At 42.1% G+C, this 25,141-nt stretch overlaps 1 protein-coding gene across 5 annotated transcripts; it reads right to left on the bottom strand.

The window, feature by feature from the left end:
• Positions 1-635: 635 nt before the first annotated feature.
• On the bottom strand, positions 636-22,863 carry LOC129856035 (NACHT, LRR and PYD domains-containing protein 1 homolog). 5 transcript variants are annotated; one of them, XM_055924169.1, is made up of 10 exons: positions 22,795-22,863; positions 17,507-17,553; positions 13,899-13,936; positions 12,218-12,282; positions 11,871-12,085; positions 11,427-11,686; positions 11,074-11,208; positions 9,289-9,421; positions 9,178-9,207; positions 636-8,015 (listed from the first exon to the last, which is right to left on the bottom strand). In XM_055924169.1, the coding sequence occupies exons 1-10, from the start codon at positions 22,827-22,829 to the stop codon at positions 7,681-7,683; spliced, it is 1,293 nt and encodes a 430-aa protein (XP_055780144.1). In that variant the 5' UTR covers positions 22,830-22,863; the 3' UTR covers positions 636-7,680. The 5 variants fall into 5 exon arrangements, with proteins under 5 accessions (XP_055780144.1, XP_055780141.1, XP_055780140.1 ...); XM_055924166.1 differs by having other exon boundaries at positions 17,507-17,646; positions 22,795-22,851; XM_055924165.1 differs by lacking the exon at positions 22,795-22,863 and adding an exon at positions 18,825-19,307 and having other exon boundaries at positions 17,507-17,646.
• Between the last annotated feature and the right edge of the window lie 2,278 nt (positions 22,864-25,141).

The following is a 25,141-nucleotide window of genomic DNA, read 5'->3' as shown; positions in this document are numbered from 1 at the left end:
GTGTATGTAACAGGTGTGTATGAATGATCATGTAACAGGTGTGTATGAATGATCATGTAACAGGTGTGTATGTAACAGGTGTGTATGAATGATCACGTAACTGGTGTGTATGTAACAGGTGTGTATGAATGATCATGTAACAGGTGTGTATGTAACAGGTGTGTATGAATGCTCATGTAACAGGTGCGTATGAATGATCACGTAACAGGTGTGTATGTAACAGGTGTGTATGAATGCTCATGTAACAGGTGTGTATGAATGATCACGTAACAGGTGTGTATGTAACAGGTGTGTATGAATGCTCATGTAACAGGTGTGTATGAATGCTCATGTAACAGGTGTGTATGAATGATCATGTAACAGTTGTGTATGAATGATCATGTAACAGGTGTGTATGAATGATCATGTAACAGGTGTGTATGTAACAGGTGTGTATGTAACAGGTGTATATGTAACAGGTGTGTATGTAACAGGTGTATATGTAACAGGTGTATATGTAACAGGTGTGTATGTAACAGGTGTGTATGTAACAGGTGTGTATGTAACAGGTGTGTATGTAACAGGTGTGTATGTAACAGGTGTGTATGTAACAGGTGTGTATGTAACAGGTGTGTGTACAGTAAAGTACCCAGAAACAGAATACATTCTCTTTATCATGTTAAAACTCCAACAACAGCACTATGGAACCATTTTAGGAACCAAAAACTAATTTGATTTGGAATCCTAAGCCAGACAAAATTAAACATGCCTATTTATATAATGAATATATATAATGAGCTGGTCCCAGCTCTCTTCAGGTCATTGACCAGGTCCTGCCGTGTAGTTCTGGGCTGATCCCTCACCTTCCTCATGATCATTGATGCCCCACGAGGTGAGATCTTGCATGGAGCCCCAGACCGAGGGTGATTGACCGTCATCTTGAACTTCTTCCATTTTCTAATAATTGCGCCAACAGTTGTTGCCTTCTCACCAAGCTGCTTGCCTATTGTCCTGCAGCCCATCCCAGCCGTGTGCAGGTCTACAATTTTATCCCTGATGTCCTTACACAACTCTCTGGTCTTGGCCATTGTGGAGAGGTTGGAGTCTTTTTGATTGAGTGTGTGGACAGGTGTCTTTTATACAGGTAACGAGTTCAAACAGGTGCAGTTAATACAGGTAATGAGTGGAGAACAGGAGGGCTTCTTAAAGAAAAACTAACATGTCTGTGAGAGCTGGAATTCTTACTGGTTGGTAGGTGATCAAACACTTATGTCATGCAATAAAATGCAAATTAATTACTTAAAAATCATACAATGTGATTTTCTGGATTTTTGTTTTAGATTCCGTCTCTCACAGTTGAAGTGTACCTATGATAAACAATTACAGACCTCTACATGCTTTGTAAGTAGAAAAACCTGCAAAATTGGCAGTGTATCAAATACTTCTTCTCCCCACTGTATATGGCACATGGAAATGTGTGTGTGTATGGATATGTATATGTATGGATATATGTATATGTAGCAAAAAATCTGAAATAAAACCAACATATTTGTCCTCCGAAGAGGGGGAGAGGTAAAAAAAAAACTATAAACTCTTTTTGTTTGTTGACAAAGATTTACATCCCAGTCAGATCAGGGGTGTATTCATTAGTCATCTACCGTAGCACAACGTTTTGCAACAAAACAATAGTTTATTTTGGACAAATTCAGGTAGGTCTCTACCCTGTTTTAAGGAGGAAAGCATTCAGTGTAATCCTAAATGTTGAATAGGAGTGTTGATCTAGGATCAGGTCTGTTTCCTAGTGAACACACCCCATGGTGTTGAATAGGAGTGTTGATCTAGGATCAGGTCTGTTTCCTAGTGAATACACCCCATGATGTTGATCTAGGATCAGGTCTGTTTCCTAGTGAATACACCCCATGGTGTTGAATAGGAGTCCTAAACTAGGATCAGGTCTGTTTCCTAGTGAATACCCCCCATGGTGTTGAATAGGAGTGTTGATCTAGGATCAGGTCTGTTTCCTAGTGAATACACCCCATAGTGTTGAATAGGAGTCCTAAACTAGGATCAGGTCTGTTTCCTAGTGAATACCCCCCATGGTGTTGAATAGGAGTGTTGATCTAGGATCAGGTCTGTTTCCTAGTGAATACCCCCCATGGTGTTGAATAGGAGTGTTGATCTAGGATCAGGTCTGTTTCCTAGTGAATACACCCCATGGTGTTGAATAGGAGTCCTGATCTAGGATCAGGTCTGTTTCCTAGTGAATACACCCCATAGTGTTGAATAGGAGTCCTGATCTAGGATCAGGTCTGTTTCCTAGTGAATACACCCCATAGTGTTGAATAGGAGTCCTGATCTAGGATCAGGTCTGTTTCCTAGTGAATACACCCCATGGTGTTCAATAGGAGTGTTGATCTAAGATCAGGTCTCCCCGGTCCAAATGATTCCAATTATTATTCTTATATTCAATGTTTTTACAAAACACTGTGTCTCCATAACATTTGTACAGTTATTTATGTATTTTGTACCCCAACACTGTTACTATCATTCTACCATTAGGTTGGTACCCCAACACTGTTACTATCATTCTACCATTAGGTTGGTACCCCAACACTGTTACTATCTATTCTACCATTAGGTTGGTACCCTAACACTGTTACTATCCATTCTACCATTAGGATGGTACCCCAACACTGTTACTATCCATTCTACCATTAGGATGTTACCCCAACACTGTTACTATCCATTCTACCATTAGGATGGTACCCCAACACTGTTACTATCCATTCTACCATTAGGATGGTACCCCAACACTGTTACTATCCATTCTACCATTAGGTTGGTACCCCAACACTGTTACTATCCATTCTACCATTAGGTTGGTACCCCAACACTGTTACTATCCATTCTACCATTAGGTTGGTACCCCAACACTGTTACTATCCATTCTACCATTAGGTTGGTACCCCAACACTGTTACTAACCATTCTACCATTAGGTTGGTACCCCAACACTGTTACTATCCATTCTACCATTAGGTTGATACCCCAACACTGTTACTATCCATTCTACCATTAGGTTGGTACCCCAACACTGTTACTATCCATTCTACCATTAGGATGGTACCCCAACACTGTTACTATCCATTCTACCATTAGGTTGGTACCCCAACACTGTTACTATCCATTCTACCATTAGGTTGGTACCCCAACACTGTTACTATCCATTCTATCATTAGGTTGGTACCCCAACACTGTTACTATCCATTCTACCTTTAGGATGGTACCCCAACATTTTATTCTACCATTAGGTTGGTACCCCAACACCGTTTCTATCCATTCTACCATTAGGTTGGTACCCCAACACTGTTACTATCCATTCTACCATTAGGTTGGTACCCCAACACTGTTACTATCCATTCTACCATTAGGATGGTACCCCAACATTTTATTCTACCATTAGGTTGGTACCCCAACACCGTTTCTATCCATTCTACCATTAGGTTGGTACCCCAACACTGTTACTATCCATTCTACCATTAGGATGGTACCCCAACACTGTTACTATCCATTCTACCATTAGGTTGGTACCCCAACACTGTAACTATCCATTCTACCATTAGGTTGGTACCCCAACACTGTTACTATCCATTCTACCATTAGGTTGGTACCCCAACACTGTTACTATCCATTCTACCATTAGGATGGTACCCCAACACTGTTACTATCCATTCTAACATTAGGTTGGTACCCCAACACTGTTACTATCCATTCTACCATTAGGTTGGTACCCCAACACTGTTACTATCCATTCTACCATTAGGATGGTACCCCAACATTTTATTCTACCATTAGGTTGGTACCCCAACACCGTTTCTATCCATTCTACCATTAGGTTGGTACCCCAACACTGTTACTGTCCATTCTACCATTAGGATGGTACCCCAACACTGTTACTATCCATTCTACCATTAGGTTGGTACCCCAACACTGTTACTATCCATTCTACCATTAGGTTGGTACCCCAACACTGTTACTATCCATTCTACCATTAGGTTGGTACCCCAACACTGTTACTATCCATTCTACCATTAGGACTGTACCCCAACACTGTTACTATCCATTCTACCATTAGGATGGTACCCCCAACACTGTTACTATCCATTCTACCATTAGGTTGGTACCCCAACACTGTTACTATCCATTCTACCATTAGGTTGGTACCCCAACACTGTTACTATCCATTCTACCATTAGGTTGGTACCCCAACACTGTTACTGTCCATTCTACCATTAGGATGGTACCCCAACACTGTTACTGTCCATTCTACCATTAGGTTGGTACCCCAACACTGTTACTATCCATTCTACCATTAGGTTGGTACCCCAACACTGTTACTATCCATTCTACCATTAGGTTGGTACCCCAACACTGTTACTGTCCATTCTACCATTAGGTTGGTACCCCAACACTGTTACTATCCATTCTACCATTAGGTTGGTACCCCAACACTGTTACTATCCATTCTACCATTAGGTTGGTACCCCAACACTGTTACTGTCCATTCTACCATTAGGTTGGTACCCCAACACTGTTACTATCCATTCTACCATTAGGTTGGTACCCCAACATTTTATTCTACCATTAGGTTGGTACCCCAACACTGTTACTATCTATTCTACCATTAGGTTGGTACCCTAACACTGTTACTATCCATTCTACCATTAGGTTGGTACCCCAACACTGTTACTATCCATTCTACCATTAGGATGGGACCCCAACACTGTTACTATCCATTCTACCATTAGGATGGTACCCCAACACTGTTACTATCCATTCTACCATTAGGATGGTACCCCAACACTGTTACTGTCCATTCTACCATTAGGTTGGTACCCCAACACTGTTACTATCCATTCTACCATTAGGTTGGTACCCCAACACTGTTACTATCCATTCTACCATTAGGTTGGCACCCCAACACTGTTACTATCCATTATACCATTAGGTTGGTACCCCAACACTGTTACTATCCATTCTACCATTAGGATGGTACCCCAACACTGTTACTATCCATTAGGTTGGTACCCCAACATTTTATTCTACCATTAGGTTGGTACCCCAACACTGTTACTATCCATTCTACCATTAGGTTGGTACCCCAACACTGTTACTATCCATTCTACCATTAGGATGGTACCCCAACATTTTATTCTACCATTAGGTTGGTACCCCAACACTGTTACTGTCCATTCTACCATTAGGATGGTACCCCAACACTGTTACTATCCATTCTACCATTAGGTTGGTACCCCAACACTGTTACTATCCATTCTACCATTAGGTTGGTACCCCAACACTGTTACTATCCATTCTACCATTAGGTTGGTACCCCAACACTGTTACTATCCATTCTACCATTAGGACTGTACCCCAACACTGTTACTATCCATTCTACCATTAGGATGGTACCCCCAACACTGTTACTATCCATTCTACCATTAGGTTGGTACCCCAACACTGTTACTATCCATTCTACCATTAGGTTGGTACCCCAACACTGTTACTATCCATTCTACCATTAGGTTGGTACCCCAACACTGTTACTGTCCATTCTACCATTAGGATGGTACCCCAACACTGTTACTGTCCATTCTACCATTAGGTTGGTACCCCAACACTGTTACTATCCATTCTACCATTAGGTTGGTACCCCAACACTGTTACTATCCATTCTACCATTAGGTTGGTACCCCAACATTTTATTCTACCATTAGGTTGGTACCCCAACACTGTTACTATCTATTCTACCATTAGGTTGGTACCCTAACACTGTTACTATCCATTCTACCATTAGGTTGGTACCCCAACACTGTTACTATCCATTCTACCATTAGGATGGGACCCCAACACTGTTACTATCCATTCTACCATTAGGATGGTACCCCAACACTGTTACTATCCATTCTACCATTAGGATGGTACCCCAACACTGTTACTGTCCATTCTACCATTAGGTTGGTACCCCAACACTGTTACTATCCATTCTACCATTAGGTTGGTACCCCAACACTGTTACTATCCATTCTACCATTAGGTTGGCACCCCAACACTGTTACTATCCATTATACCATTAGGTTGGTACCCCAACACTGTTACTATCCATTCTACCATTAGGATGGTACCCCAACACTGTTACTATCCATTAGGTTGGTACCCCAACATTTTATTCTACCATTAGGTTGGTACCCCAACACTGTTACTATCCATTCTACCATTAGGTTGGTACCCCAACACTGTTACTATCCATTCTACCATTAGGATGGTACCCCAACATTTTATTCTACCATTAGGTTGGTACCCCAACACTGTTACTATCTATTCTACCATTAGGTTGGTACCCTAACACTGTTACTATCCATTCTACCATTAGGATGGTACCCCAACACTGTTACTATCTATTCTACCATTAGGTTGGTACCCTAACACTGTTACTATCCATTCTACCATTAGGTTGGTACCCCAACACTGTTACTATCCATTCTACCATTAGGATGGTACCCCAACATTTTATTCTACCATTAGGTTGGTACCCCAACACTGTTACTATCTATTCTACCATTAGGTTGGTACCCTAACACTGTTACTATCCATTCTACCATTAGGTTGGTACCCCAACACTGTAACTATCCATTCTACCATTAGGATGGTACCCCAACACTGTTACTATCTATTCTACCATTAGGTTGGTACCCTAACACTGTTACTATCCATTCTACCATTAGGTTGGTACCCCAACACTGTTACTATCCATTCTACCATTAGGATGGTACCCCAACACTGTTACTATCCATTCTACCATTAGGATGGTACCCCAACACTGTTACTATCCATTCTACCATTAGGTTGGTACCCCAACACTGTTACTATCCATTCTACCATTAGGTTGGCACCCCAACACTGTTACTATCCATTCTACCATTAGGTTGGTACCCCCAACACTGTTACTATCCATTCTACCATTAGGTTGGTACCCCAACACTGTTACTATCCATTCTACCATTAGGTTGGTACCCCAACACTGTTGCTATCCATTCTAGCATTAGGTTGGTACCCCAACACTGTTACTATCCATTCTACCATTAGGTTGGTACCCCAACACTGTTACTATCCATTCTACCATTAGGTTGGTACCCCAACACTGTTACTATCCATTCTACCATTAGGTTGGTACCCCAACACTGTTACTGTCCATTCTACCATTAGGTTGGGACCCCAACACTGTTACTATCCATTCTACCATTAGGTTGGTACCCCAACACTGTTACTATCCATTCTACCATTAGGTTGGTACCCCAACACTGTTACTATCCATTCTACCATTAGGTTGGTACCCCAACACTGTTACTATCCATTCTACCATTAGGTTGGTACCCCAACACTGTTACTATCCATTCTACCATTAGGTTGGTACCCCAACACTGTTACTATCCATTCTACCATTAGGTTGGTACCCCAACACTGTTACTATCCATTCTACCATTAGGATGGTACCCCAACACTGTTACTATCCATTCTACCATTAGGTTGGTACCCCAACACTGTTAGTATCCATTCTACCATTAGGTTGGTACCCCAACACTGTTACTATCCATTCTACCATTAGGATGGTACCCCAACACTGTTACTATCCATTCTACAATTAGGTTGGTACCCCAACACTGTTGATCTGAAGCTGTGAACAAAGACAGGGGTCCAGCTCCCCAAGAAGGTTGATCATCCTGGAACACGACTCAGTTCCTTTTCTCAACACCATGTCGATGATGTCACGTGCCTTCTCTGCCCTCTCAGCGATCACCTTCACTGACTCCATGTCCTCCTGGTTGATGACTGTGTGTTGCAGGAGTCCGTCCAGCAGTCCATTCAGGACAGGTCTTGACACTCTTTTCACAAACTCTGTCCGTACAGAACGCAGCTGCTGCTCTGTAGAACCAGTCAGACTGCTCACAGCCGGACCTCCTGCCCCCGACACAGCACCTGAGAGAGTCAGGTTACAATATAACTACATTTACATTTCAGTCATTTAGGAACAGACTTCTTTCAAAGTGACCTACAATAAAAGTCTACATTTTATTATTGAATCTTTGCATTGAGAACCTATTCTCAAACAATAACGACCTACATCAATGAACACATCACACCACTACAATTTTATTCATATTCGGTTTCACAGATGTAGAAAAACACTCTGGGGCATTCAGAACCAGGCTAATTTACATCAAGTCCTGGAGGAGATGTCATTGGGGCATTCAGAACCAGGCTAATTTACATCAAGTCCTGGAGGAGATGTCATTGGGGCATTCAGAACCAGGCTGATCTACATCAAGTCCTGGAGGAGATGTCATTGGGGCATTCAGAACCAGGCTAATTTACATCAAGTCCTGGAGGAGATGTCATTGGGGCATTCAGAACCAGTCTAATCTACATCAAGTCCTGGAGGAGATGTCATTGGGTCATTCAGAACCAGGCTGATCTACATCAAGTCCTGGAGGAGATGTCATTGGGTCATTCAGAACCAGGCTAATCTACATCAAGTCCTGGAGGAGATGTCATTGGGGCATTCAGAACCAGGCTAATCTACATCAAGTCCTGGAGGAGATGTCATTGGGTCATTCAGAACCAGGCTGATCTACATCAAGTCCTGGAGGAGATGTCATTGTTCTTGAAGACAGTCTTTTATAAATCAGGACTAGTCTGGACTAGGACCTGGTCTGTCTCATGTTGACTCTATAGGACCTGATCTGTCACAGAGATATGTTGACTCTATAGGACCTGGTCTGTCTCATGTTGACTCTATAGGACCTGATCTGTCTCATGTTGAATCTATTGGACCTGATCTGTCTCATGTTGACTCTATATGACCTGATCTGTCTCATGTTGAATCTATAGGACCTGATCTGTCTCATGTTGACTCTATAGGACCTGGTCTGTCTCATGTTGGCTCTATAGGACCGGATCTGTCTCATGTTGACTCTATAGGACCTGGTCTGTCTCATGTTGACTCTATAGGACCTGGTCTGTCTCATGTTGACTCTATAGGACCTGGTCTGTCTCATGTTGACTCTATAGTCTGGGTCCTACAGTAAACCATGTTGACTGGCCCTCAAGTCATTGGTTTGTATCTCTCATGTTTACTTACTAGTTGAATGGGTTTCAGTGATGTATTCATCTGAAAGAAACAAAAATAGGTTATATCACTCTAAATAGCATCTGTCAGAAAATAACAGTTATGATTGACATATTCTCCTACCTGTTCGTAGCATATCTCTCCACGCTATCCTCTCATCATCCCCGATTAACTCCATCTCAATGTCAACCCCTGTGTTTCCCATAATCATCTGACAACAGCTTGGTGTGGTGTCTGCAGGTAACAGCTGAATCTTCTGTAGAAGGCCATATGGTGCAACGATTGAGACAACAGACAAAGAGAGAAATAGTGAAATAGAACAATATTACAGTTATTCATATTGTCATGACTCTCCTGGCTGAGGATCCAAGGCCTCAGATCAGCTTGGAAAATGGCTGACAGATAGCCAGACCCCACAAGAGAGGAGATGGGGGAAGTTGGGCCTGTTTTGACAACAAAAGGCTCCTGCAACCAGGACATCCCATAGTCATTTTTGTGGCAGTTTGCAACTTGCAGAATCCTTCCAAGGTCGAACCCACCAGAGGGGAACTGTCGTGACTCTCCTGGTCGAGGATCCAAAGGCTCAGATCAGCTTGGCAAATGGCTGACAGATAGTCAAACCTCTTCCCCACAGGTGGGCCGGTTTTGACACCTAATTAACACCCAGTCATAAATTAGGCAGGAGGGAAACCTCCCGCTTGCTCTTCAGTACCAACCAAAGGAATTTGTCCTCCGGGAAACTTTTTCCGTCAAAACTATAAAAATTAAATTTAAAAAAAAAAGTGAATATTGGAACAATATTTAAACGGTAGAAATGTGGTGGGGATCTAAAGACTAAATCACGTCATATTATTTTATTATGTCAATAAAAACTACATAATGAAAATACTGTAACTTGAAGAGCTTTCACACTGTGCATGTCAGGTTTACATCCTTTACGTTGTGTAGGAAATATGAAGAACGATGAAACTATTTTTGTTAAGTGTGATTTTAGTTTTCTAAGGAGATCATAGTTTTTCGTGTCCGTTGCACATAAAACTAAGCGACGCCCCCAAATGAGGTCAGAAGAGTGTGTCATTGTGATGGAACCGCCCCTTTGGCCAGAGTGCTTAAAAGGAATGACTAATAATTGACATGTGGGACCAGCAGATGGACAGCTGAATGTTACAGAAATGGTTGGAAACTCTGAAAAACCAACACGAGGTGAGAAGATAACCTCCACTACGAGTCCAGAAACATTCAGTCTGCAGCTGTAACATGTAAAAGTGGTCCTAGCACTCTGGCCAACACACTGTTACTATCCATTCTACCATTAGGATGGTACCCCAACATTTTATTCTACCATTAGGTTGGTACCCCAACACCGTTTCTATCCATTCTACCATTAGGTTGGTACCCCAACACTGTTACTATCCATTCTACCATTAGGATGGTACCCCAACATTTTATTCTACCATTAGGTTGGTACCCCAACACTGTTACTATCCATTCTACCATTAGGTTGGTACCCCAACACTGTTACTATCCATTCTACCATTAGGTTGGGACCTTGTATGTGTATTCTGTGTTATTATTTAGTTAGTAAATAAATTAAATAAATTGGTGAATGATCAGAAAGGGCTTGGGTTCTTGCAGATTCAAGAGGTCTGCGACGTTCAGAATGAGACTGATATGAGGTAATGATTGACAAGTGACTTATCGAGAGAGATATATATTTACACATCTTCTTGAGTTTAATTCAGGAGATGGCAAGTCGCTAAACATCTTCTTCCGTGGTGCCCCAAATTCCTAATGAGTTAATTGCTAAACATAGTTGATTCAATAAATAACAGTCATCACATTAATGATAGTCAAGTCATGACATATACAATATGACAGATTCATGTCCTCAGCCTGATAAAACTGTACCTCTGGATTGATGGAAGTGGAGAGGGGATTCTTGAGTGAAAACCAATTGTTCAGTTTTAAGGACCCGTTTGGATTTGACAGGAGAAATTCTGAATATCCTTGGGACAGCTGATTTTTCTCCCGTTCCTGAACAGCCTAGAAGATAAGCAATGTAGTCCCATAATTCACACAACTTGCAGCTAACTGAGATACAATAGAAACTATGACAAACATTCGTATTACACTGTATTAATGAATGTTACAACAGAAATAGATTTCTCACAGAGCTGCATGTTGTCTTTGTAATCTAGAGATTTTCAACAAACTATCAGCTTTCCTTTAGTAAGTTTCAACATACTGTCATAGTGCCTCACCTCTTTCTGACTGGAGTTTCTGAGGAGCAGGTACAGCCTTGAAATTACTGTTGACCTTTTTACTGCCAAATAGAGGATCACGTCACAGTGGACATCTACGTTCCAACAGGCGATATAGTTCAGTACAACAGAGACAGATGAGAACTTGGGATGGAGAATCTTAGCATGGAATCTGGTGACCTCATGCACTTCCTCAAAAGACACTCCATGTTCCTCTACATGAAGAATCTTCATCTCATTCCTCAGGGAAGGGTTGGTCCCTGAACAACACAATAAAAAGGAGACAAAAAGACAAATATTGTATTATTCATCCAACTAAAACACAAAGAATATGCAGTACCAGATCACAGTAAACTCAAACTCCCAGAATAGTTCATTAATTCAGGAAGTGAAACTCAGTTACATGGAAATGTCTTTCTGAATACTATTTCTATATGGTTTTACCTAAACAGACAAAGTGTGGCAGATGAACTTCCTCCAGTTCACCTAACTCCATAGTGATGTCCAGCAATGGACCACCTTGTGTGTACTGCATGTCTTGCAGAAGTTGACTGTAGTGTTCCCAGTTCCTGAAGTGATACTTCAGAATGACATCTCTCTCACACAGCCAGCGGAGCCCAGACACTGTGCACTCATAACTCCCTTTGGGTGTCCTGTGTCTGAGGGAAACAACAAGATATGGTAGAGAGGGTCAGTGGTCAAATGGAGAGGTTGGATTAGAAGACTATTCCCAAAGGTAATGGGGAAATACACTAGCAAGTGGAATGAAATGTTAAAAGTAGTTACTTTACCTGAACATTGTCACTCCCTGGACAGTGGAAGTCAAGGGTTCAATCTGAAGCCAGTGTGTGGAGTCCTGAACAAGGACAAGCATATCAGTAATACATATGGGGCCTGTTTCCTGGACACAGATTGAGTCTAGTGCTGGACTAAAAAGCATGCCCAATGGAAGTTTCAATAGAAAGTTCTTTAAGGTCCAGGACTAGACTTAATCTGTGTCTGGGAAACTGGCCCATTAACCAAAGTAAATAATCTAATATATGTATTCAAAGTTACATGGAATGCTGGTGATTTATCAATTAACCTCTCTTGGGTAGGGGGCAGTATTTTGATGTCCGGATGAAAAGCGTGCCCAAAGTAAACTGCCTGTTACTGAGGCCCAGAAGCTAGGATATGCATATAATTTGTAGATTTGGATAGAAAACACTCTAACGTTTCTAAAACTGTTAAATGTCTGAGTATAACAGAACTGATATGGCAGGCGAAATCCCGAGGAGAAACCATCCCCCAAATGTTTTTATTTATTATTATTATTATTTTTTTTTTAAATCAGCCTACCCCTATTTTCAATGGCTATCACTTTTATTAAAAGGCAAAGTCCTCCCAGATTGCAGTTCCTAGGGCTTCCACTAGATGTCAACAGTCTTCAGAAAGAGTTTCAGGCTGGGTTTTGGAAAAATGAGCAAGAAATTGTAGTTTTTCTAGGTGGCTCCCATTTTGTCTGTAGTGTTTCCAAGCGTGTGGAAGAGAGCGCGTTCTTTAGTATTTTTCTCCGGTAAAGACAATAACGATTCTCCGTCTTAAATTTGATCATTTATTTACGTATTAGGGTACCTAAGGTTTGATTATAAACGTTGTTTGACTTGTTTGGATAAGTTTATTAGTAACGTTTGGGATTCATTTTGTATGCATTTTGATATAGGCAAACTGGGTGGATTACTGACTGAAGCGTGCCAGCTAAACTGAGTTTTTATGGATATAAAGAAGGACTTTATCGAACAAAAGGACCATTTGTGATGTAACTGGGACCTTTTTGGAGTGCCAACAGAAGAAGATCATCAAAGGTAAGGCATTTATTATATCGCTATTTCTGACTTTCGTGTCGCACCTGCCTGGTTGAAATATGTTTTTCATTTGTTTGTATGCGGGGCGCTGTCCTCAGATAATCGCGTGGTTTGCTTTCGCCGTAAAGCCTTTTTGAAATCTGACACAGCGGATGGATTACCAAAAAGTTAAGCTTTATTTTGATTTATTACATTTGTGATTTTATGAAAGTTGAATATTTATAATACTGTAGTTTGAATTTTGCGCTCTGCAATTTCACAGGATGTTGGCCAAGTGGGACGCTATCGTTTTAAAGCTGTCTAATGACAAAATATGACAACAGCTAAAATCCTGCATGTCTACAAGCAGAACACAGGACTGTCTATATCCCAGTATGAATGGTTGGTCAGTACACACCTGGCTTTGAGACTGTGTTTATATTACTAAAGCAGAACACAGGACTGTCTATATCCCAGTATGAATGGTTGGTCACTACACACCTGGCTTTGAGACTGTGTTTATATTACTAAAGCAGAACACAGGACTGTCTATATCCCAGTATGAATGGTTGGTCAGTACACACCTGGCTTTGAGACAGTGCCTGACTCCTGCAGGTATGTAAAAGTAAGAATTGACATTATGACTTACCTCAACATGGTCACAAGTCTTACAGCTCTGAGGAATCCCTGAAGTCAAAAGTAGTTATTTAAAATGGACAATCTCATGAAAATAATGAATTAATAATTATTAAATAGACTTGTAATAAAAATTAATATAAGTGAGCAACAGTCTCAGAATGTACACTCATTAAATCAAATTGTATTTGTCACATGCACCGAATACAACAGGTGTTGACCTTACTGTGAAATGCTTACTTACAAGCCCTTAACCAACAGTGCAGGTTAAGAAATAGAGTTTAGTATATTTAGTAAATATTTTCTTAAGTAAAAATAAAGTAACATAACAATAATCTATAAGTCTATAAATCCATGCTAGGTAAAGCTCCGCTTTATCTCAGTTCACTGGTCACGATAACAGCACGCGCTCCAGCAGGTATATCTCACTGATCATCCCAAAAAGCCAACACCTCATTTGGCCGCCTTTCCTTCCAGTTCTCTGCTGCCTGTGACTGGAACGAATTGCAAAAATCGCTGAAGTTGGAGAATTTTATTTCCCTCACAAACTTTAAACATCTGCTATCTGAGCAGCTAACCGATCGCTGCAGCTGTACATAGTCCATCGGTATATAGCCCACCCAATTTACCTACCTACCCCATCCCCATACTGTTTTTATTTATTTACTTTTCTGCTCTTTTGCACACCAGTATCTCTACTTGCACATGATCATCGGATGATTTATCACTCCAGTGTTAATCTGCTAAATTGTAATTATTCGCTCCTATGGCCTATTTATTGCCTACCTCCTCATGCCTTTTGCACACAATGTATATAGACTAATTCCCTCCCCCTACTGTGTTATTGACTTGTTTATTGTTTACTCCATATGTAACTCTGTGTTGTTGTCTGTTCACACTGCTATGCTTTATCTTGGCCAGGTCGCAGTTGTAAATGAGAACTTGTTCTCAACTAGCCTACCTGGTTAAATAAAGGTGAAATAAAAAAATATTTTCTTTTTAAAAATGAGACTATATAATAACGAGGCCCGGTACCGAGTAAATGTGCAGGGGTACAGGTTAGTCAAAGTCACTTGTACATGTAGGGGTAATATGCAGCGACAATAAATAGAGAGTAGCAGCAGTGTAAAAAGAAACAGGGGTCAATGTAAATAGTATGGGTGGCCATTTGATTAATTGTTCAGCAGTCTTATACACTGCTCAAAAAAATAAAGGGAACACTTAAACAACACAATGTAACTCCAAGTCAATCACACATGTTGTTTAAGTGTTCCCTTTATTTTTTTGAGCAGTGTAGCTTGGGGGTAGAAGCTGTTAAGGAGCCTTTTGGACCTAGAGTTGGCGCGCTGGTACTGCTTGCCGTGCGGTAGCAGAGAGAACAGATATCTTTGTGGGCTATACTCGGCCTTGTCTCAGGATGGTAAGTTGGTGGTTGAAGATATCCCTCTAGTGGTGCGGGGGATGTGCTTTGGCAAAGTGGGTGAGGTTATATCCTTCCTGTTTGGCCCTGTCCGGGGGTATCATCGGATGGGGCCACAGTGTCTCCTGACCCCTCCTGTCTCAGCCTCCAGTATTTATGCTGCAGTAGTTTATGTGTCGGGGGGGCTAGGATCAGTCTGTTATATCTGGAGTACTTCTCCTGTCTTATCCGGTGTCCTGTGTGAATTTAAGTATGCTCTCTCTGATTCTCTCCTTCTCTCTTTCTTTCTCTCTCTCGGAGGACCTGAGCCCTAGGACCATGCGTCAGGACTTCCGGCACAGCCAGAAGAGGACTGGCCACCCCTCATAGCCTGGTTCCTCTCTAGGTTTCTTCCTAGGCTTTGGCCTTTCTAGGGAGTTTTTCCTAGCCACCGTGCTTCTACATCTGCATTGCTTGCTGTTTGGGGTTTTAGGCTGGGTTTCTGTACAGCACTTTGAGATATCAGCTGATGTACGAAGGGCTTTATAAATACATTTGATATAATGATATAACAGTCTATGACTTGGGCGACTTGAGTCTGAACATTTTGGGGCCTTCCTCTGACACTGCCTGGTATAGAGGTCCTGGATGGCAGGAAACTTGGCCCCAGTGAAGTACTGGGCCGTACGCAGTACCCTCTGTAGCGCCTTATGGCCAGATACCGAGCAGTTGCCATATCAGGCGGTGATGCAACCGATCAGGATGCTCGATGGTGCAGCTGTAGAACTTTGAGGATCTGAGGACCCATGACAAATAGTTTCAGTCTCCTGAGGGGGAAAAGGTGTTGTCATGCCCTCTTCACGACTGTTTTGGTGTGTTTGGACCATGATAGTTTGTTGGTGATGTGTACACCAAGGAACTTGAAACTCTCAACCTGCCGCACTACAGCCCCGTTGATGAGAATGGGGGCGTGCTCGGTCCTCTTTTTCCTGTAGTCCACAATCATCTCCTTTGTCTTGATCACGTTGAGGGAGAGGTTGTTGGCCTGGCACCACATTGACAGGTCTTTGACCTCCTTTATAGGCTGTCTCATCATTGTCTCAGATCAGGCCTACTACTGTTGTGTCATCAGCAAACTTAATGATGGTGTTGGAGTCGTGCTTGGCCACGCAGTCGTGGGTGAACAGGGAGTACAGGAGGGGAATAAGCACGTACCCCTGAGGGGAACCGGTGTTGAGGATCAGCGTGTCGGATGTGTTGTTGTCTACCCTCACCACCTGCGGGCGGCCGTCAGGAAGTCCAGGATCTAGTTGCAGAGGGAGATGTTTAGTCCCAGGGTCCGTAGCTTAGTGATGAGCTTTGAGGGCACTATGGTGTTGAACGCTGACCTGTAGTCAATGAATAGCATTCTCACATAGGTGTTCCTTTTGTCCAGGTGGGAAAGGGTAGTGTGGAGTGCAATAGAGATTGCATCATCTGTGGATCTGTTGGAGCAGTATGCGAATTGGAGTGGGTCTCGGGTTTCCGGGATGATGGTGTTGATGTGAGCCATGACCAGCCTTTCAAAGCACTTCATGGATACCGACGTGAGTGCTAAGGGGCAGTAGTCATTTAGGCAGGTTACCTTCGCCTTCTTGGGCCCAGGGACAATGGTGGTCTGCTTGAAACATGTGGGTATTACAGACTCGATCAGGGAGAGGTTGAAAATGTCAGTGCAGACATTTGCCAGTTGGTCTGCACATGCTCTGAGTAGACGCTCTGGTAATCCGTCTGGCACCGCGGCCTTGCGAATGTTGAATTGTTTAAAGGTCTTGCTCACATCGGCTACGGAGAGCGTGATCACACAGTCATCCGGAACAGCTGGTGCTCTCATGCATGCTTCAGTGTTGCTTGCCTCGAAGCGAGCATAAAAGGCATGCAGCTCGTCTGGTAGGCTTGCGTCACTGGGCAGCTCGCAGCTGGGTTTCCCTTTGTAGTCCGTAATAGTTTGCAAGCCCTGCCACATACGACGAACGTCAGAGCCGGTGTAGTAGGATTCAATCTTGGTCCTGTACTGACGCTTTGCCTGTTTGATGGTTAGTCTGAGGACGCTCTTAGTTGTAGAAATTGACCCATTATGCTGTTTACTTTGTGCATCTACGTCATATCGCTGACTCTACTTTTAAGTTTGTTTTGACCAAATAGATCATGATTGTGTTAAAGTAAAATCAGTTAACACTCACATTTCTCAGGTCCAGGCTTAATACAACACTCTCCACCGTGGTCTCTGGTGTCCTCAGGTCCAGGCTTGATCCAACACTCTCCACCATGGTCTCTGGTGTTCTCAGGTCCAGGCTTGATCCAACTCTCTCCACCATGGTCTCTGGTGTTGGTAAAGCAGAAGGATAGACTGTGATTAAACTAAATACAACTTATAAAGGCTTTATATAGCATACATACAGTCATAAGAAATACAAAGGGTGTATAAAGGATGACAGAACAGCTCCCTATGTAGGGTGCATTACCTAAATGTGACATAACCCACTATGTCAACTTCCATAAAGTGATGATGGCGACATTAACCCTCCCCTAACCAATTGACATTACAGGTGACATTTAACTAGGCCAATCACCGCCGGTTGTGATAAAGCCCGGGATCGAACCCGGGTCTGTGGTGACACAGCTGTCTAAGGTACTGCATGTCAGTGCTAGATCTGTATCCAATATCTTCAATATGAGCCTCGGAATTGGATAAGGACACGCGCAGTTGCGTCCCCCCAACGTGTCGGTCTTCAATTGTAGCCTGTGAGAAAGACCCGATCACATGACGGAGGGATGTGAGTGAGAGGTGCTTCTGCACGCAGCCGGGAGAATTGAATTATAATTATAATATTCACCCAAGGGCACAACGGCCACTGGGCGCAAAAGGCATGGATTTTTTTTAGGCTGCATTACCGGGAAATTCGAGGAATGATCAAGTGCTTGTCAATTTGTGAGAGACTGATGAAGTGTGTACAGCCTGTGCAAGAAAATGCATTTCATGAGACTTTTTTTCAAGTCGTCATTAGAGTCGCATCATGCAGCCTTGGAATGTATTAACAATCTAAACATACAGCTCAATGTTTGTATCACGACTAAAGTAGAATAAATAACTGTAAATTAAGCATATGGGACTTCCTGTTTCTTTGTTAACCGCTCAACACAGAATAGCCGCATGTCTCCCCCAAATCATCTGGAGAAAATATTTTTTCTATATTTTATTTAGCTATTTTCAACTGTATTCTTCATTCTATAATATAAAATAATGCCAACGGAATTCTAAGTACATTTTGTCTGCTAAATGACCTAGTGTATCCCACAGCCATATGGCATGGCCAGATCAGGACCTAACATAAGGACAACTCAGAGTATGCTATTCTGTTCTTCTGAAATATACTACATTTTCTTCACATCATGTTTCTTTAGACCTGTCTAAAATTAATAATGGATTTATTGTGATGGTGTCGGCTATATTACATGGATTTATTAGACTTTTTAAAATATAGATGTTCGAAAGAATACCTCCTCTTAGAGGCAGTGCCTCTCTCCTCGCTCTCCCCAGACAGACTCATTTTAGAGGCAGTGGTCTCCTCTTTCTCCCCAGAGAGACTCATTTTAGAGGCAGTGGTCTCCTCTCTCTCCCCAGAGAGACTCATTTTAGAGGCAGTGGTCTCCTCCTCTCTCTCCCCAGAGAGACTCGTTTTAGAGGCAGTAGTCTCTTCCTCTCTCTCCCCAGAGAGACTCGTTTTAGAGGCAGTGCCTCTCTCCTCGCTCTCCCCAGAGAGACTCATTTTAGAGGCAGTGGTCCCCTCCTCTCTCTCCCCAAAGAGACTCATTTTAGAGGCAGTGGTCTCCTCTCTCTCCCCAGAGAGACTCATTTTAGAGGCAGTAGTCTCCTCCTCTCTCTCCCCAGAGAGACTCGTTTTAGAGGCAGTGCCTCTCTCCTCGCTCTCCCCAGAGAGACTCATTTTAGAGGCAGTGGTCCCCTCCTCTCTCACAGCTCACTCAGCTACAATAAGAAATAACAGAACAGTCAATATTTCTGAACATTGTTGGAAGTACCATTAACAATGACAATACTTTTACTGTCCGTGGTCACAGAGTTCACACAACGACGTCACCTACTAAAAGGAAATGACCTCGATAACAGCATTTGTCAGTTAAATGTAACAACCAGGGGTTGGAACTGAAATTATTTTTTCAATCGTTTTCGTTCTGAACAGAACCATCATTTTTTGGGGTTCCGTTCCACAGTTTAGACCAGCAGAATGTAGTTCTGAACCAGTTCAACCCCCCCCCTAAAAAAGTAATGGTTTCTATATTTACTTTATGTTCGTTTTTTTTTTTTTTTTTTTTAAACCTCTGAAATATCTGTATTTGTATTTAGCTCAACATTAAATTACTATTATCTATTTAAATGCATTGGACTGTGTAGGGTGCAAGATGCGACTGAAATTTCTGCGGGAGAGGATGTTGGAGGAGGAGGCTGGGGCTTGAAGCGCTGGGCATCTTGTTGCTATGTACAAAGCAATATATTCATATGGTTTTTGAACACTATTTATTTACAAGCACAACTGGTAATAACCGCGTTCCCACTTGGTAATGAATGCAGCATAATGCCCGATGTCCATCAGATGCATATGAGGTTTTTGTTTTGCCGGATGTCTAGCCCACATTTTACATACTTGACCCACGTGCTTCGCTTTTCAACTCGCTAAAAGCTAGCTAGTCTGTGTGTGTACGTCCATTTGTACCACCGCACGGTAAAGCAACGCACTAGTTTAAAATATTGAGTACACAGAACACACCACAGCCTAGTGCGGCATCCCCAACGTAGCGTTGTGGAACGCAAAGAGTTTGATGCATCTGGTGGACGTGAGGCAAGTATGTTTGATTGAGCCTGAGCTGGGGTGTATTCATTAGTGCACAGTGTAGAAAACCATAGCAAAAAACGTTTTGCAAAGGGAAAGCGTTCCGCAACAAAAAACAACAAGAGTTTCTATTAGACAAATTCAGGTAGGTCGCTCTCCGTTTTGTTCTGTTTACTGAAAAGGCCCACAGCTTGAGTTCACATGAGGTGCGATCAGATTATCTCCACCTGCACACTGGCTGGTGGGGTTTGACATTAAAGACGAATGCTGACAATCATTGAACACATCGGCTCAAGTTAAATCGAGTGCACCTGAAGTGAGCAGAACGGACCACCGCCTTTCTGATCTGTGTAACCAGAAAGCTCCCAGTCTAAACTTTAAACACGTCATTTAGCCCTATATTATATTTAACTACCGGTAGTTCATTTAGCCCTATATTATATTTAACTACCGGTAGTTCATTTAGCCCTATATTATATTTAACTACCGGTAGTTCATTTAGCCCTATATTATATTTAACTACCGGTAGTTCATTTAGCCCTATATTATATTTAACTACCGGTAGTTCATTAAGCCCTATATTATATTTAACTACCGGTAGTTCATTTAGCCCTATATTATATTTAACTACCGGTAGTTCATTTAGCCCTATATTATATTTAACTACCGGTAGTTCATTTAGCCCTATATTATATTTAACTACCGGTAGTTCATTTAGCCCTATATTATATTTAACTACCGATAGTTCATTTAGCCCTATATTATATTTAACTACCGGTAGTTCATTTAGCCCTATATTATATTTAACTACCGGTAGTTCATTTAGCCCTATATTATATTTAACTACCGGTAGTTCATTTAGCCCTATATTATATTTAACTACCGGTAGTTCATTTAGCCCTATTTTATATTTAACTACCGGTAGTTCATTTAGCCCTATATTATATTTAACTACCGGTAGTTCATTTAGCCCTATATTATATTTAACTACCGGTAGTTCATTTAGCCCTATATTATTTTTAACTACCGGTAGTTCATTTAGCCCTATATTATATTTAACTACCGGTAGTTCATTTAGCCCTATATTATATTTAACTACCGGTAGTTCATTTTCCTTTTGTTGCCTGTCACTTTTACTTGCTCGACTTCATGAAACTTTTTATTTTATTTTACTGTCTATGGTCACAAACAATTAAAACAATCTGTTATTTGATTTAAAAAGGATCCTCATTAGCTGTCTCCATAACAACAGCTAGTCTACCTGGTTGGATCCCCTGACTCCATAACAACAGCTAGTCTACCTGGTTGGATCCCCATTAGCTGACTCCATAACAACAGCTAGTCTACCTGGTTGGATCCCCTGACTCCATAACAACAGCTAGTCTACCTGGTTGGATCCCCTGACTCCATAACAACAGCTAGTCTACCTGGTTGGATCCCCTGACCCCATAACAACAGCTAGTCTACCTGGTTGGATCCCCTGACTCCATAACAACAGCTAGTCTACCTGGTTGGATCCCCTGACTCCATAACAACAGCTAGTCTACCTGGTTGGATCCCCTGACTCCATAACAACAACTAGTCTACCTGGGGTCAACACACACAACTGACATCGACTTTACTGTTGACATTGAAAGACGTAGTAGACATTATAAACATTTACCAAGTAGACATTACAGACCGTTAAAATAGCTGACAGGTATTTATTCCGAACCCTTTAAGAGAACAGCACACACACACACACACACACACACACACACACACACACACACACACACACACACACACACACACACACACACACACACACACACACACACACACACACACACACACACACACACACACACACACACCTTTGTTTCTTGTTCTGGTTTAGTAGTAGCCTAAAAGGAGAAACCAAAACGTTTCAGAACGACAACGACAGTTTCTATTGGACAATTCAGGTTGGTCCGTCCTCGTATCGTTTAGTAAATTAACCCAGTCACCGATTAGGTTCAACTTGAAGTGCGATCGGTTTATCACGCCCGGTGCACCGATACTTGAATTCAGAGAAAAGGTGTGACGACAACGATTCAACATCTGCTTAACAATGCGCACCGGGTCGGCGTTCAAGTTATATTGAGCGCACCAACAGCGACCCACAAAACGGACCAGCGCCTTTCTGATCTGCGTCACCAGAAAGCTTTTTCAACATAAACTTTGGATTTAGCCATCGTTTACATCGTTTTTATGCCCATAGTTGCACGTCACTTTTACTTGACGAAACGGACACGTTTCTTTAGCGACAGCTTTACAAAGAGTTACAACGTTCGTTTTCTTCCGGGAAGTGAAAGAACAGTTTCGACCGGATCATGCGTCATTATGATCACGTGCTATCAATCGCCTATAATAATAATAATACCACACCTCATAGACGAAAACAAAACGTCATATTGATTAGATTAATCAATATAGGAATCAGCATAAGCCTAAAACGATCATTCTTGAAAAGTTGGAATCAGTAGTGTATAACTTTACAATTCTGCGGATGTTTTACCACCTAAATCACCTTTCTCTAGAATAGTCCAACTTCTCTTAAACACTTTTCTATATTAAATTGTTTAAAAAACGCTACAAACCTCAGAATATTTTTTTTTCCACCGACCGTGTCCATTTCTTCCTCTACTTCCGTATAAATGTTCTTCCTGTTTCAACACAGTGGGCGGGTTCAACACGTATAGGTTTGTATATTATACGTTCATATTTATGTCATCTAAAGTCTTCATACACTTAATGCAAGTATTCAGCCCACAACTTCATATTCTATCTGGTAACAATTGTTTTTTTTTAATTATTTTATTTCATGATATCATTGAGTGATGTTTTGCAGTGCTACCAGGAGAGGGCAGTGTGAGAACGATGTTTGTCAGAAAAGACGCTAGACGGTCATATCTGTGTTGTTGTGGTCAATCAATAAATCATTACACTTATTTATAAAGCCCTTTTTACATCAGCAGATGTCACAAAGTGCTTATACAGAAACCCAGCCTAAAACCCCAAACAGCAAGCAATGCAGGTGTAGAAGCACGGTGGCTAAGGGAAAAACTCCATAGAAAGGCAGGAACCTAGGAAGAAACCTAGAGAGGAACCAGGCTCTGAGGGGTGGCTAGTCCTCTACTGGCTGTGCTGGGTAGAGAGGAACCAGGCTCTGAGGGGTGGCTAGTCCTCTTCTGGCAGTGCCTGGTGGAGATAAGAGTACATGGCCATTTAAAGCCAGGTTGTTCTTTAAGATGTTCAAACATTCATAGATGACGAGCAGGTAAAAGTTACATTGAACTAATCACACTTATCAAAGATAGAATGTATTTATGTGTGTGTCGGTCTATTCCATTTCCTGTCATTTATTGAAAATGTATTTGACAGAGATTCTGCACATCAATCAACATTTCTCTAAATGTGCCAGATTTAGCCAGCTAGCTGGTTTTCAACTGTAGTCCCTGGGCAGGACAGATAACAGTCTGAATGGTGGTTATAGTCTGGGTCAGATAACAGTCTGGACGGTGGTTATAGTCTGGGTCAGATAACAGTCTGGACGGTGGTTATAGTCTGGGTCAGATAACAGTCTGGACGGTGGTTATAGTCTGGGTCAGATAACAGTCTGGACGGTGGTTATAGTCTGGGTCAGATAACAGTCTGGACGGTGGTTATAGTCTGGGTCAGATAACAGTCTGGATGGTGGTTATAGTCTGGGTCAGATAACAGTCTGGGTGAGATAACAGTCTGGGTGGTGGTTATAGTCTGGGTCAGATAACAGTCTGGGTCAGATAACAGTCTGGGTCAGATAACAGTCTGGATGGTGGTTATAGTCTGGGTCAGATAACAGTCTGGGTGGTGGTTATAGTCTGGGTCAGATAACAGTCTGGGTCAGATAACAGTCTGGGTCAGATAACAGTCTGGATGGTGGTTATAGTCTGGGTCAGATTACAGTCTGGATGGTGGTTATAGTCTGGGTCAGATAACAGTCTGGGTGGTGGTTATAGTCTGGATTAGATAACAGTCTGGATGGTGGTTATAGTCTGGGTCAGATAACAGTCTGGATGGTGGTTATAGTCTGGGTCAGATAACAGTCTGGATGGTGGTTATAGTCTGGGTCAGATAACAGTCTGGGTGGTGGTTATAGTCTGGGTCAGATAACAGTCTGGGTCAGATAACAGTCTGGATGGTGGTTATAGTCTGGGTCAGATAACAGTCTGGGTCAGATAACAGTCTGGATGGTGGTTATAGTCTGGGTGAGATAACAGTCTGGATGGTGGTTATAGTCTGGGTCAGATAACAGTCTGGATGGTGATTATAGTCTGGGTCAGATAACAGTCTGGATGGTGGTTATAGTCTGGGTCAGATAACAGTCTGGGTGGTGGTTATAGTCTGGGTCAGATAACAGTCTGGATGGTGGTTATAGTCTGGGTCAGATAACAGTCTGGATGGTGGTTATAGTCTGGGTCAGATAACAGTCTGGATGGTGGTTATAGTCTGGGTCAGATAACAGTCTGGATGGTGGTTATAGTCTGGGTCAGATAACAGTCTGGATGGTGGTTATAGTCTGGGTCAGATAACAGTCTGGATGGTGGTTATAGTCTGGGTCAGATAACAGTCTGGGTGGTGGTTATAGTCTGGGTCAGATAACAGTCTGGATGGTGGTTATAGTCTGGGTCAGATAACAGTCTGGGTGGTGGTTATAGTCTGGATTAGATAACAGTCTGGGTGGTGGTTATAGTCTGGGTCAGATAACAGTCTGGATGGTGGTTATAGTCTGGGTCAGATAACAGTCTGGATGGTGGTTATAGTCTGGGTCAGATAACAGTCTGGATGGTGGTTATAGTCTGGGTCAGATAACAGTCTGGATGGTGGTTATAGTCTGGGTCAGATAACAGTCTGGGTCAGATAACAGTCTGGGTGGTGGTTATAGTCTGGGTCAGATAACAGTCT

Source organism: Salvelinus fontinalis, chromosome 5 (genome assembly GCF_029448725.1).
Source record: "Salvelinus fontinalis isolate EN_2023a chromosome 5, ASM2944872v1, whole genome shotgun sequence".
Lineage (NCBI taxonomy): Eukaryota > Metazoa > Chordata > Actinopteri > Salmoniformes > Salmonidae > Salvelinus > Salvelinus fontinalis.
Note: the sequence above shows the minus strand (reverse complement) of the source record. Positions and strands in the feature narration are given on the sequence as shown.